This window comes from Scyliorhinus canicula, chromosome 16 (assembly GCF_902713615.1).
Source record: "Scyliorhinus canicula chromosome 16, sScyCan1.1, whole genome shotgun sequence".
Classification (NCBI taxonomy): domain Eukaryota; kingdom Metazoa; phylum Chordata; class Chondrichthyes; order Carcharhiniformes; family Scyliorhinidae; genus Scyliorhinus; species Scyliorhinus canicula.
In genome coordinates this window covers 98,846,620-98,862,727 of record NC_052161.1, presented here as the reverse complement: position 1 = coordinate 98,862,727, position 16,108 = coordinate 98,846,620, and the positions used below count along the sequence as shown (strand labels likewise).

Genomic DNA, 16,108 nt, shown 5'->3' with positions numbered 1-16,108 from the left:
CAGTCACCACATCCAATCCGTTGTTCCTTTAGAAGGAAAGAGCTAAAGGTAAGCAGGGAACCAATACCCTTCAATGATGGTCTTTCAAAATCAGGGCAAACCCCCGACTCATCCAAAAAAATATGTGAGGACTACAACAAAGAACAAACCAAATGTGTTTATTTATGATCAATCTACAGGACTATCTGTCCGTGACAATGGGGGGCACAGATTAAAACCACCCACTGAGATGGTGCCCACCTCTTCAAATAGCGAGTACCAGCTCAATCTCACTGCCTCTCTGTTGCCAGCTGGGCAGTCACAGACAGTGGCAACGTGGTGACGCCGCTCGTAGCACCAACATCTCCTTCTAAAGAAAGAGGCAGTGGATACAACGGGAAGATAACTGGAATTGTGCATTCTTCCTTTCATCCACGGTGTGGACGTCTACGCATGCGCCGTTCCCAAAATATCCTGACTGAATAAAATGCATTAACGTGAGGTTATCGTTAAATAAATCCCGGCACTTAAAAACTATACAAGCACTGCTTTAAGAATAAATTACAAACAATCAAACATAATAGGAGATGTAGTTCATTTGAACCAGAAGAATCGTGTTTAAACTGTGGAAAACTTTTCTTTACAATCTTCTCAATATTGTGGAGCAGGAGTCCGCTAAGCAAATCACCACCAAATCTGCAGTCTGATTTAGTTCTTTATCAAAGGTACGTGATCACTCGAAGGCTGCTGTTTTCTTGCGTTAGATGCTATTCATGGTCTGGAGTAAAGGAATTGAATTATTAGCGAGTACAACAACCACAGATCAATTGGTAAACATAGGAGCAGGTGGCCACTCGAGTCTGCGCCCCCATTCAATAAGGTCATGGCTATTCTGGTAGCAACCTCAACCCCACATTCCCGCTTAACCCCCAATAATTTTTCACCGTCTTTGCTTATCAAGATTCTGATTGTTTACAAGCTTGGACCTTTGCAAATGTGGTAACTGATTTTAAAGAGCCCCTCTCAAATGTGGGTCGAGAGTTCGGTCTGTGGGGACGAGCTCCATTTTTACTCAATTTCACATCAACATTATTGGCGTCAAGTTGGTGTAAAAAGAGCAGCATGGTGGCGCAATGGTTAGCACTCCTGCTTCACAGCACCAGGTATCCGGGTTCAATTCCAGCCTTGGGTGACTATCTGTGTGGCATTTGCATGTTCTCCCTGTGTCTGCGAGGGTTGCCTCCGGATGCTCCGGTTTCCTCCCACAGTGCAACAATGTGCAGGTTGGGTGGTTTGGCCATACTAAAGTACCACTTTGAGTCCATGGATGTGCAAATTAGGTTACGGGGACAAGCAGGGTGGACAGGGGAGTGGACCTCGAAACGAGTCCTCTTTCAGAGGGTCAGTGCAGACCCGATGACACGAATGGCCACCTTCTGCACTGTAGGTACTCTATGGAAACAAATCTAAGAAACCTTTTTTCACCTAAACCTGTGATCAGGGAAGCTTCTAAAATATTAATTGTGATTGATGCCATAAAAACTCCAGTCAAAGAAACAGAAAATAAAGAGCGGTTCTCAGGAAGGACTGAAGAAACATTTGAACGCAGCAAGAAACAGGCAATTGAAGGATTAGAAAATGATTTCATTCCCTGGTGCTTTTGAAAATCTGATCAGAATTTTGAGAAACCCTTGAACCAGCACCATTGGAGGATGGCTGTGTTTGTTCAGTGTGCTCGTTCTGTAGGCGGAGGTTCATTCAGAAGTTAGGTTTGATGGGCAGAGATAAAAGGAGATGATGGCATATTGTAGTTATGCTCAACGTTCCACAATCTTTTAAGCAACATAATTGGTTGGCATTCCGATTGTGGGTGCCTTGGACATAACTTTGAAGGAAACCCCAGACCTCTATCGGGGGACCAGAAAAATGAAAAGACAGAAACATCCATTCAATTTATTCGATTTGCTCTGTTATCCAGGCACCTTTGAAATGAAATGAAATGAAAATCACTTATTGTCACGAGTAGGCTTCAATGAAGTTACTGTGAAAAGCCCCTAGTCGCCACATTCCAGCACCTGTTCGGGGAGGCTGGTACAGGAATTGAACCGTGCTGCTGGCCTGCCTTGGTCTGCTTTAAAAGTCAGCGATTTAGCCCAGTGTGCTAAACCAGAAATGTTGAAAAGATTTGAGCCTGTACTCACTTGAGTTTAGAAGAATGAGAGATGATTTTATAGAAACATATAAAATTCTGAGGGGTTTGACTGGATAGATGCTGAGAGGATGTATCCCTTTATGGGAGAATGTAGAACTATAAGCATAGTTTCAAAATAAAGGGTCTCCCATTTGACCCTGAGATGAGAAGAAAGATTTTCTCTAAGAATTGTGATGATATGCATAAGCAATCTTGTATATAATAATGTACATGACCTCTGACCAGCAGGTGGCAGTGTAAACCTACCATGTGACTCTGTGCCATTAGAGTAGTGATGCACTCGTGTAAAAAAACGTGGTCCCAGCACCAGCGGCCATTTTGAGCTGCCAACACGATCCTCCATTTCATGCCCATGATGCAGCAGACAACATTGGCCACAACAATGTCCAGCATTTGGAAAGATATGCTACAATTGTAACAACAAAAATCATTTTGCGATGCAATGCTTTTCCAGGAGAAAAGCGGAACAAACAAAAACACAGCTGATGAAGTGTGCCTCGAAGACACCTTCTTTGTCGACATCATTTCTATTGAAGTTAAGGATGGTTAAGTCATGCAAAATGACAATGCTTTCATGACTAATTTTCAGCAATAGTGAATTAAATGCAAACACTCCACAAGACAAATGGACAGTTCCATTAATGATTAATGACACATTAATGACCTTCAAACTTGACACAGGAGCAAGGAGCAAGCTCATCAGTTTGTCAGATTTAAAACAGCTGAGAATTAAACCAAAAGTAGCAAACAAAGCAGTACTACTGAGAGACTACAACGGAAATAAAATTATGACGCTCGGAGCATGTGAGCTCGATGTTAATGTGAAAAACAGAGTTCACACTGTAGAATCTTCCATTGTAGAGGCGGAATGCAAGTCTCTTCTACGAGTAGAAATGTGTGAGGAACTTCAGCTCGTTAAGTGGGTTTACAGTGCAAACAACACATCAACCAGACAACATGCATCAGTAGATTCCATATTGGAGGAATTTCCTGAGATATATGGCACTTTACCTTACACGTATAAAATCCAATTAAAGGAGACGCGAAGCCTGTAATATACGCACCGAGATGTGTACCAGCTCCATTGAGAGACAAATTGAAGGCTGAGTTTGAAAGGATAACAGCTTTAGGCGTAATTAAACGCATTGAAGAATCTACAGATTAGGTAAACTCTATGATGTGTGTCAAGAAGAGAAATGGTGACCTACAAATCTGTATGGGCCCTAAAGATCTGAACCTTAACATTAAAAGAGAACATTATCCAATACCCAAAAGGGAGGAAATAACATGTGAGATGGCCGGAGCAAATTTCAGCAAATTAGGTGTGTCACAAGGCTTCCGGCAGCTTAAATGTGGCAAAGATAGCATTAAACTACGTTCAACACACCTTTCGGAATATATTGTTTCTTAAGGATGCCATTTGGCATTATTTCTGTTTCAGAACATTTCTATCGTGCCATGGAGCACATAGTTGAAAGGATTCCAGGAGTCAGAGTTTAATCATCTGGGGATCAACACGGGAAGAACATAACAAAAGGCTCCTCAGGATCCTGAAGAGCATTAAAAAGAATGGCTTAAAGTTGAACAAGACTAAATATCAAATTGGTTTGAACATGATCACCTTCCTAGGAAATACGCTCTCTGCACAAGGTGTTCAGCCTGATCAAGATAAAATAAAGGCAATCTTACAGGTGCCACATGCCAATGATAAAAAAGGTATATTAAGAATGTTCGGGATGATAAATTTTGTTGGAAATTCATTCCCAACCTAGCAGCTAAAATTGCACACCTCAGAGAAACTATCAGGAAAGACGCAATATTCCAAACGTCTACTAGATATGAACAATAATGGCAAGCATTGCCCGTTTCATTGACAGCAGCGCCAGTCCTGATGTCCTCGGCGCATCAAAGGATGGTTTGGGACAGGTCCCACTACAAGAAGACATGGAAGAAAATTGGCTTCCGGTAGCATATGCATCAAGATCAATGTCAGAAACGGAACACAGGTATGCGCAAATTGACTTTCGGCATGTCCAGGAGGGGAAGAATTACCTGGACGCTTTGTTTCAGGAGGCAGTCACACCCCATGGATTAAGTACTTCAAATTCGGCCAGTTATCAGGGACAGCAGGATGTGACTGCAAGTGAGACAGGGAGAGGAATCCTGAATTCAGAAATAGAGGATCCTCAGCTTTTGACTTTGTCCAACAGGTACGAGGTACTTTCTCCCTGTGTGGACGAGGAAAAGGGCTGTAGGGAGGCTGAGATGGTACAGGAAGCCATTCAAGTGGGAGGAGGAAAAAGACAAGTGGTAGTTGAGGGGGATTTTATAGTTAGGGGGATTGATAACATCCTTTCTAAGCAGGATCAAGAGTGCCACATGATATGTGGCGTGCCAGGGTGAGGGGCATGTCTAACCAGCTTGAAAGGATATTGGAGAGGGAGGGGGAGGATCCAGTTGTTGTGGTTGGGACAAACACCATACCCAAGACTTGGAAAGAGGACCTGCCAGGGGATTATCAGGAACTAGAAACAAAATTAAAGAACAGGTCCTCAAGGGTTATAATCTCTGGATTACTACTCGAGCCACGTGCAAGTTGGCATAGGGATGAGAAAATTAGGGGAGGAAACACGTGGCTAAAGGAGTGGTGTGGGAAAGAGGGGTTCCATTTCATGGAGCACTGCTCATTGGGACGAGACGGATCTGAACCGATTTGGGACCAGTGTTCTCACGGAAAGGATTTTAAACTAGCGCAAACACTTTAAACTAGCAAATGGAGGTTAAAGGGAAAGCCTCATGGGAACAGTTCCAAAAACAAATAACAGGGCAGAGAGAAAAGGAATAGGCACAAACCTAACTTTCGGAACTGCAGCTAATGGTAAAACTGCAAGAAGTATAATGGTTAATGGGAACGAATGCAGCAGGTCAGCATGTGAGGAGAAGATAGAGGTTAATGCGATGAACAGGCAGGGGAAAGGAAACATAAAGAATCAAAATGTAAGGTGACTGTGAGAGTGAAAGTTGGGGTTGAAGCAGAGTGTTATCAAAATTTACTAAAGGAGGTCAGAACATGTGAAAAGCATAGTGCACAAGAAAATCCTGCAAGGGAAAGACAAATTAGTAGGACATATTGAAAAACCTTGTACCTAAATGCATGCAGTAGTTGGAGCAAGGGCCGGGATTCTCCTCTACCCAGCGGGGTGGGGGGTCCCGGCGTAGCGGAGTGGCGCCAACCACTCCAGCATCGGGCATCCCCAAAGGTGCGGAATTCTCTTCACTTTTAGGGGCTAGGCCCGCGCCGGAGTGGTTGGCGCCACGCCGACTGGCGCCAAAACCAGCGTCAATGGCCTTTGACGCCCGCTGCCCGGCATTCGCCGGTTCGCGCATGCACCGGTGCATCAGCGGCCGCTGACGTCACCCCGGCGCATGCGCGGTAGGGAGGTCTCTTCCGCCTCCGCCATGGTGGAGGCCGTGGCGGCGGCGGAAGAAAAAGATTGCGGGCCAGGCCCGATCGCCCCATCCCCCCCCCCCCCCTCCCCAGGACACCGGAGGCCCGTTTGCGCCACCAATCCCACCGCCACCAGAGGTGGTTGAAACCACGTCGGCGGGAGAGGCCTGTCAGCGCCGGGGGGTCGGAGAATTCCGCCCAAGGTCAATGAGCTGACGGTACAAATAAAGACAAATGGGTATGATTTGGTGGGATTACTGAAACATGGTTGCATGAGGACCGGACTGGGAGTTGCCAAGATGATATCAAGGCTATATTAAGAAATGATATTGGCACTAAGGGCCAAAATTTTGAATCGATGTGGGTGGAAATAAAAAACAAGGGAAATAATTCCTTGGTAGGAGCAATTTGCAGGCCCCTGAGCAATAATTCCAAAATGGGGCATAGTATAAACCAAGAAATAATGAGGCCTTGTGAGAAGGGAACAATGGTAATCATGGGTGATTTTAACATGCATGTTGGCATGCAAGTTCGGTTGGCAGTTAGGTAGGCAAATGCAATGTTAGCATTCATGTTGAGAGGGCTAGAATACAAAAGCAAGGAGGTACTGTTGAGGCTGCAAAAGGCTCTGGTAAGACTCCATTTGGAATAATGTGAGCAGTTTTGGACCTTGGAGAGCGTCCAGAGGAGGTTCACAAGAGTGATCCCTGGAATGAAGGACTTGTCATATGAGGAGCGGTTGAGGGCTCTGTGTCTGTACTCAATGGAGTTTAGAAGGATGAGAGGGGGATCTCATTGAAACTTATAGAATACTGAGATGCCTGGTTAGAGTGAACGTGGAGAGGATGTTTCCATGAGTAGAAGAAACTAGAACCCGAGGGCACAGCCTCAGACTAAAGGGATGATCTGTTAAAATAGAGATGAGGAGGAATTTCTTCAGCCAGAGGGTGGTGAATCTGTGGAACTCTTTGCCGCAGGAGGCTGTGGAGGTCAAATGACTGAATGTCTTTAAGACAGAGATAGATAGGTTCTTGATTAATAAGGGGATCAGGGGTTTGGGGAGAAGTCAGGAGAATGGGGATGAGAAACATATCAGCCATGATTGAATGGTGGAGCAGACTCAATGGGTCAAATGGCCTAATTCTGCTCCTGTGTCTTACGGTCTTCTGGAACCAACCAGGGAGCAGGCTATTTTAGATTTAGCATTATGTAACAAAGAAGGGTTAATAAATAGACCTGTTGTTAAGGAATCCGGTTGGAAGAAGTGATCACAGGATGCTAGAATTTCAAATTCAGATTGAGCGAGAGAATGCCATCCTAGAGTTTTAGCACTGGTCAGAGGTAATTATACAGGCCTGAGAAAAGAGTTGGCTCAAGTAGACTGGACACAACTAATTGAAGGTTGGGACAGTTGAGGAACAATGGTGGATTTTCAGGGAGATATTAAACACCTCTCAATTAAAGTATATTGCTGAGAGGAAGAGGAATTGTAAAAGGAAGAAAAACATTCCATGGCTAAACAAAGAAGTCAAAGATGACATAAAGAGAAAAACTGGGGCATACCGTACTGTAAAAGTTAATAGTACGCTGGAGGATTGGGAGAACTTTAAGGTTCCGCCAAAGGCTAAAATCAAAAGAGCTAAGATGAACTACGAAAGGAAACGAGCCAAAAACTGATACCAAAAGCTTCTATAGGTATATAAAGAGGAAGAGACTAGCTAAAGTAAATGCTGGTCCTTTAGAGGACGATACTGGTGAGGTAATAATGGGGAACACAGAGATGGCGGAGGCACTGATCAAACAATTAGGGTAGAGGATAATAAATATTTTCCAAAAACTGCAGTTAATGCAGAGGAACCTGCTTCAATAACCATCACCAGGAAGAAGGTAGTGAATAAACTAATGGGATTAAAGGCAGCTAAGTCTCCGGGACCTGATGGCCTGCACCCAAGGATATTACAGGAGGTGGCAGCAGAAATAGTGGATGCATTGGTTATGATATTTCAAAATTCGCTAGATTCTGGGAAAGCCCCAGTGAATTGGAAACACGCTAATGTAACTCCCCTATTCAAAAAGGGAGAGAGGCAAAAAGTAGGAAATTATAGACCGGTTAGCTTGACCTCTGCAGTGGGGAAGTTGCTGACATCAATCATTAAGGAGGAAATGACTCAACATTTGGAGAGACAAAGCTCAATCCACCATTGTCAGCATGGTTTTGTGAAGGGTACATCATGCTTGACAAACTTGCTTGTGTTCTTTGAGGTCGTAACCAGCAAGGTTGATAATGATACATTTAGACTTCCGGAAGGCGTTTGACAAGGTGCCACATAAAAGACTGATCCAGTAGGTGAGATTGCAGGTGATTGTGTGTCGAGTAGTAGATTGGATTGAGGATTGGCTGACTGACAGCAAGCAGAGGGTCAGGATAAATGGCTCCTTATCTGGCTGGCGAACTGCGACTAGCGGGGTGCCGCAGGGGTCAGTCTTCAAACCTCAACTGTTTATAATCTATATAAATGATCTGCAAGCAGGGACAGGGTGCAACACAGCAAAATTTGCAGATGATAGTAAAATAGGTGGAAAAGCAGGCAGTGAAGAGAAGATAAAGAGTTTGCAGATGGATGTAGATAAGCTAGGAGATTGGGTCAAAATTTGGAAGATGGTGATTAATGTAGATAAGTATGAGGTTATCCATTTTGGCCAAAAAAATAGAAAGGCAAATTATTATCGAAATGAAATGCATTTTTTAAATGCGACTGCGCAGAGGGAACTGGGTGTCTTAGTTCATGAATCGCCTACAACATGAAATTAAAATGGCAAATAGAATTTTGGCATTTATCACAAAACGACTGGAGTATAAAAGTAGAGAAATATTGTTGCAATTGTATAGGGTGTTGGTCAGACCACATCTGGAGTATTGTGTCCAGTTTTGGTCTCCTTATTTGAGGAAGAATGTGGTGGCATTGGAGGCAGTTCAGAGGAGGTTCACCAGATTGATTCCAGTGATGAAAAGGTTGACGTATGAGAGATTAAACAGTTTGGGTTTATAGTCATTGAAGTTTAGAAGAATTGAGAAGGGATCTAATCAAGGTATAGAAAATATTAAGAAGGTTTGATGAAGTAAACGTAGACCAAATGTTCCCCCTTGTTGGGAAATCTGGAACAGGAGGTCATAGATATAGATTGGCAGGCGGTAGACTTAAAACTGAGATGAGGAAGAACTACTTCTCGCAGAGGGTGATGAATTTGTGGAACTCGCTACCCCATAGTGCGGTGGGTGGAGTCTGTGTCATTAAATGGTTTCAAAAAGGAATAGATTTCTAATTTTAAAAGTGGGTTAAAGGGATATAGGGAGCAGGTAGGTAGGTGGATTTGAGACCATGAAGAAATCGGCCATGATCTGATTGAATGGCAGAGCAAGGTTGAAGGCCTGAGTTGCCTACTTCTGCTCCTACTTCCTATGTTCCAAAACTGCCAGAGCAAGCCGGGCAATGCACAGGACAGAAAGCAAGTTCCAAAAACTAAAGAAAGTGGCAGAAACCAGGTACCAGGGACAGAAGCAAGTTACAAGAAGAGCTTCTATTCAAAGGAATAAAGAACGAAAATCTGGAAAATAGGCCCTGCTCACTGGAGCTCAGTGTGAGGAGCAGAGAGTTTCTAAGTTAAAAGACAGGGCTGTAATATGAAAAGACCTGGGCAACATGGGCTTGCGAGAAGCCAAAGGCTGGTGACTCCTTACTGTGGGCATATGAAGCACTGTTGGTCCAGCTGAGCATCTGAGAGAGTATGTGAAAGGCGAAGCTTGAATGCATGTGGAAATCCAGGGGAGAGGAATACCAGAGGAGAGGTTGAAACACTGGGAGTGGATCCTTGGTGAAGACACCCAGGAGAAAATTTGGGAGAATATTCCAAGGCATATTCTACAAAAGCAGAGACTACAACCCCTCAAATGAAGTACAGAGTTCCAGTGAGGCCAGTTGGATCACAGTGTGACAAGTGTCTGGGGGGTATTGATGAGAAATCTGCAGAAGTTGTTTTGCGTGAAATCTGCCACTTGGCCTCAGAGTGTGGTGTGTTTGACCACATTTCACCTATTGCTTTACATGCTCTGCGTACTTACTAGGAACATTAGAACATTGGGGGCTGGATTCTCCGCCCTGCCGCGCCATATTTCAGGTTCACCCCGCCAGCGGGATGCTCCCTTACGCTGGCCAGTCAATGGGGTTTCCCATTGTGGGACAGCCCAATTCGTCCGGAAACCCCCGGGATTCCACCAGCAGAGAATCCAGCCCAAGATATTCTTTATATACAAATTTGTATATATATATATATACGTAAAAGCATAGTTGGGGTGAAGAGGTAATATATTATGGCTCATCTTTTCTTGTTTAACAAATGTTTTATTCTGTTGTTAGAAGTTCATCAGATGACTCCTCCTATGTCTCTGTTCAGTCGCTGTCTTCAACATATAAAAACAAAAAATAAAAATTAGGATCTATCAAGCCAGGTTCCACCCTGCCATCTGACTTGTCCAGTCCCAAAATCAGCTGGGATCATAACAAAATGGGGGCTCGTCCAGGATTTATCATTATAAGGTTGGATCTCTGTGGGATTGGGAATTCTTGAACGTTGGTAGTATCTGCGAATCCTTAAAAAAATGAAAACGTGGCGGTACTGAGGTACTGAACATTGGAATTAGAGTTGCTGTGAGGTAATTGGAATTATACAGGTTGGAATCCAGAATGGCTTTGGAATTTGGAAGCTTTTCGAAAGATAGAGTATGTAATCCTGACTGGTTTCAGAGAGTAAACAAGGCTCACTTAACAGAATTGGTGGATAAGTTGCAATTAGAATTACCCATAAGGGGCAAGGAAAGCAGACGCGGTTGCTATTATAGCGCAGAATTTTAAATTGGAAGGGATTCCGGTGAGACCATGTATGCGAAGAGTCGAATCACTTGAATTGGCTAAGATTCAATTGTAAATGAAAAAAATTGAATTGGAGGCAAAATAAAGAGAAAGGGAAGAAAAGGAAATAGAAAAGGGACTTCAAGGGGATGAGAAGGCAAGATAATGAAAGGAAAAAGTCAAGGAAAGGGAATTGGACATGTGAAAACATGACCTTCAGAGCAAGAAGTGAGCAAGAGAAGGAGAAAGCCACGGTGGCCAAAAATGAGACACTTATTGCCAATAACAAGCAGTTGAAGGAGAACCTGATTAATGTAGAACACCAGCTTTCATGCATGAAAGAGCCGCTTGCTAATGGAAAATGAGAATTGCCGAGAACAATTGTGTGGTATTTTTAAAGGATAGGCTTGCAGATCACAAAGGTACAAACAAATAAGAGCTTTATTGGCAAAGTGTGTTTACTCTACAGGCTGTTCGGGTAGGTTGTCTGTTTGCTCACACAAAGAGCGATGGCATCATCAATATATCATGTGATCGGACTCTTAAAGTGACATTGTTCCAACCAGGAAGAAACATGAATACGCAACAAATTGAGAATCAATCATGAAAAGTGGGAACACTTAACTAAGGACTTCAACAGTCTAAATGGTAAACTTGTAAAAGCAAATGTAACAAAGGTCAATCTTCAATTCAAACAGGATTAACTGTAAGCATCAGAAGTCTCTGTGAAAGAAAGTCTCTCTGTAGAAAGTGCCTTGAGCATGAAAGGGTGTTGCTGGTAAATCAAAATAATTGGTTGAATGCAGATGTTAAACGAAAACTAATGAACTGTTAGAACTTTGTCATGTAAAGAATAATGAGATTCTTGAACTTGGAAATAGGGATACGGGGGAAAGGGCAGTGGAATGGCACTAAGTCGTAGTGCTCATTTGGAGAGCCGGTGCAGACACAATGGGCTGAACGGCCTCCTCCTGCACCATAACATTTCTGTGACTCTGTGAATTCTGAGGTCTGCATCATACTGCTACCAATTCGACACTTGGCCGAGCATTCACTTCTAACAATAAAAGCTCTCAGTAGAAGGGCAAACTCAAAAATATTCAGACACACCTCTGCAATATTTGTTTAGCGTCCCATGCATTTAAACAAGAGGGACTTTGACTTCTTTATGCATAACATAAGAACTGGAAACAGGAGTAGACCATTCAGCCCTTTGAGCATGCTGTACCATTGACTAAGCTCATGGCTGAACATCGACCTGGACTCTACCCTCCTGCAAATCATATTGAGCTTTCAAGCAGGCTATGGCATTATTATCCAATAACCCGCCAAGGCTGAGCTTAGCTGACATTGCAAAAATACTTTCTACTTGCTGCTTAAAAATGGACTTACATCATTGATCCAGCTATTGTAGGCAGACACTCGAGTGTAGACCGAGGGCTTCCTCGCTGTGTTGCATGGAACGGATCCCGTGAAGCTTCCCACGCCATTAACATACCATCTGCCGTCACTACCAAAACAATTCAAAGGACTGCCTGGGTCACCCTGAAGTAAAAGAAATCTCTCCATTATGTTGTTTTTTTTCTTATATACTGTTCGGATACCGAACCGAACCCCAAATTTTGTTCGGAGACCCCAAAACAATTTTTTTATTTGTGAAACTGTGAGGAAAGGATACTTTACCACAGGAATGATGACCCTGACCAATAGGTATCTTTTATGTTAAATAAACTTTAATTTAAACACAGAATTAACCACATTAACATCAAAGAACATAGCTTTGTAATTATCAGTTAAACAGTTCTTAAACACAAGGAAAAACTTGAGTTTACTAGCTATACCTGCTACTAACTTAAATTAAACAACCGCAATACAGTTCAAATGCCACTTATAAATAAAGTTAACAAAACAGGTTACTTGCTTCGCTCTGCAGACCTTGGGAGAGAATTAATTTCAAGAGCAGATCCAGTACACTTCTGCTCAACCTAGCAGCATGTGGAAAAACTGCTGTTCAACTTAAAAACATACAACAAACTGAACAACTACAGTCAGCCCTGGCTACTCCCAATAATTATATCATCTGTACCCCACTAAGCTCCACAACCTCCTCAGCTAGGATTAAATATAATCCCTCATAAATTATCTACACTCTCAGGAATCACCAGCAATCACAACACTATTTCTTTAGCCCTTTATCCATAACCAAGTAAGTCGTTGGAATGAATGATCAGCTCACCTTTTATGACTCCTTAATTACAGCTTTAGCAGACACACTGCCTGTATGTATTTTAAACCAGGATTTTTAGTATTATTACTGCCACACATATGAAATGATGGGCCGAATGGCCTCCTTCTGCACTGTGTGTTCTATCTGGTATGCTGTCCCACCAAATGAGACTGATGAGCATCTATTGTGAGGCTCAGTCCTTTTCAAGGGTCATTGTCGTTACTCTGCATTTTCCAACATGAGTTTAACCCAAATGTCCTCTGCCTGTCATCTAAAAACACAAAGTTAGTTGAATATTAAATATTTAATTGAAAAATACGAGATTCTGAGGGGATTTGACCGGGTTTTTGCTCTGAGACAATGTTTCTCCTTGTGGGAGAGACTAGAACCAGAAGGCACCAACCATGTAAAAATAAAGAGACTCCCATTGAAGATGGAAAGAAGGAGAAATATTTTCTCTCAGAGGCTATGGAAGTCTTTTCTCCAGAGGGTGGCGCAGGCTAGGTCATTGAATATTTTTAAGGCAGAGGTAGAGACATTCTTGATGAACAAGGGAATCAAAGTGTATCAGGCATGGGCAGTATAATGATGTTGAGGCCACAATCAGAAATGCAATGTTCTTATTGAATGCTGGAGCAGACTCGAGTGGTGTAATGGCCTCGTCCTGCTCTTAATTCTTATGTTTGAATGTGTGTAAATAGTATTCGGCTCAAAACAGTATATTTTCAGTAATTACAAATTTAATTTTATTGCTCAATATATCAGACTAGCACAGTGGTTAGCACTGCTGTCTCACAGTGCCAGGGACCAGGGTTCGATTCTGACCTCTTGTGAATGTGTGTGTGGAGTTTGCACTTTCTCCCTGTGTTGGCATGGGTTTCCTCCGAGTGCTCCAGTTCCTTCCCACAGTCCAAAGATGTGCAGGTTAGGTAGATTGGCCAGGCTAAATTACCACTTGGTGTCCAAAGATGTGCAGGTTAGGTGGGGTTGCAAGGGTGAGTGCTGCTCCAGACTCGAACAGATAATGCTTTTCTGCTGAAGTACAGGTGGGAGTATATTCTTTGCTGCCATGCTTTCTGGGGCATTTGATGGAAATGTTGATGGACTATATATCAATTCAGTGCAAATGGCGATCTCTTCAACTTGAGACAACTCAAATCCTCAACTTCAGAGAAGATAGTCCGGTAATTGTTGTTTGCTGATGGTTGTGTCCTTGTATTACTCCCTGGGTATAGCCTTCAGGTGGGTCATGAACTGTTTTTCAAAAGCAGCTGACTTTCGGCTTAAGGATGAGAAAGATACTCCACCAATGCAAGTAAGCTCTAAGTACCCCAGCTCCTAAAGCTATCAAAATGACAGCGCTAAAAGCAGTAGATAACTTCACCTATCTCAGAAGCACAATCTCCAGAAATGTCTGCATTAACAACAAGGGAGCAAAGACAAATGCTCGACAAAACTCAGCTACAGACCTGTATGCACAAGAGACCGTGGAGGAAGAATAGTATCAAACTTACTGTCATAATATCCACTCATGTATATCATGAGATGCAGACAGGCAGTGATTGACACACAGGAAAACCAATGAACACACACGACACAGAACAACCAATCACCAGGCAGGACACCACCACTATAAAGCCCACAGGGCATTAAGGCTCTCTCTCACAGGACACGGCTAGGGAGATAGTCACAGTGCACAGGCCAATAAACATCATCACCATGTAGTAGAGAGCTAGTCTGGTCAAGCCTTTAGGAGGTTATCAGTTAGGTTAATAGAGTGTCAACCCACAGCAGATTATGTACAGCAATCAACAGGTTCAATAAAACAGTGTTGGACCATCTCCTGTGTCGGAAGCCTGTTTTTCGTTTTACTGCATCCAGTTGCAGTTGATGTTAGACCAGCACAGATATCACATCATGGTACCAGAGAGATATTAACTCTAACGAACCTACCTCGAGTGAATCTGCAAAGACCAGCACGCAGCCATCCAGCGGCATGGAAAAGATCCAACCTCCTCCACAACTCCGGATCTCCAGCAAACTTCGCGCCAACTGGAAAGTCTCCAAACACAAGTTCCTCCTGTATATCGAGGCCTCCGGCCTTGAGACAGCATCAGATGCCCGAAAGATCGCGCTGTTCCTGTCGACTGCGGGGATCACGCCATCCACATCTATAACCCGCTCACGTTTGCCGATGGCGAAGACAAGACAAAGTTCAAGACGGTTCTGCTAAATTCGACAACCACTGCGCTATTGAGGTGAATGAGAGCTTTGAACGGTACATCTTCCAACAGAGGCTTTAGGGTAAGGATGAACCTTTTCAGACCTTCTTGACCCATCTCCGCGTCCTAGCGCAGTCATGTAATTATGACTCGATGGCTGATTCCATGATCAGGGATCAGATCATTTTCAGGGTCCAGTCCGACCTCCTGCGGGAGCAGCTCCTCAAAATCAAACAGTTGACCCTCTCCGTCACCATCAAAACGTGCGTTGTCCATGAGCATGCCAGGAATTGTTACTCCCACAGCAGGGCGGCAGAAAATGCAAAACTAGCCTCCCACGAGGCAGAAAGGGTGCAGGCCATCACAACAATGCAAGGCCTGAGCATCGAGGAGAGTGGCCGTTTTGCGCGCTTTTCCAGGGTCCCTACACATGCGCGCCACGACCGGGTAGACGACGAGGCCGAAGACCCCGATGCGCATGTGCGAACGTCGGCCAACCGCACTGCTCATGCGCGATGGCACACAGAATGTGCTGACATCAGCGTCATGAAGTGTCCAAATTGTGGCTCCACCCATTTAAAGCGGCAATGTCCAGCCAAAGGAAGGCGATGTCTACAGTATGGAAAGCCTGGGCATTACGCGGCCTTATGCAGGTCCGCTCCACCAACCAACAGCCAGCGATCCCAGCTGCAGCGCAGACGTGTCCGCTGTGTACAACAAGGCATGCAGGAATCAGATCCCGACAGCCCAACGGACCCTGATGCTGACTGCCTCGAGTCTCCATACCGGGTGGGCATAATCACCACGCGCGAGCTGGCCTCCACCGTGCCTGCAAACCGCCTTTCAATCCTCACTGTGGATCTTGACAACGAGTGGTGTGCTGTCATCATGGTTAACCAGTCTCGCATCCGATTTATATTGGACACTGGCGCATCTGCAAACCTCATATCACAGTCGGACCTCGACAGCATCCGAGACCAACCTAGCATTCTTCCACCAGCCTGCCAGCTCGTGACATCAATGGCAATGCCATATCTGCCAGTGGATCATGTCAGCTAGGTGTATCTCACAAGGCAATCAAAGTGACGTTACGATTCGAGATCGTCCGGCCTG

General features: G+C 44.0%; 1 protein-coding gene across 1 annotated transcript in view; it reads right to left on the bottom strand.

The window, feature by feature from the left end:
- Positions 1–511: 511 nt before the first annotated feature.
- The window catches only part of LOC119950632 (proproteinase E-like), an 82,073-nt gene continuing 66,476 nt past the window's right edge, over positions 512–16,108 (bottom strand). Inside the window, exons 4-5 of the mRNA XM_038773234.1 lie at positions 11,939–12,091; positions 512–757 (exon numbers count right to left, since the gene is read on the bottom strand). Of these exons, the coding sequence (XP_038629162.1) occupies positions 740–757; positions 11,939–12,091 (171 nt within the window). The 3' untranslated portion in view covers positions 512–739. The remainder of the gene's footprint in view (positions 758–11,938; positions 12,092–16,108) is intronic.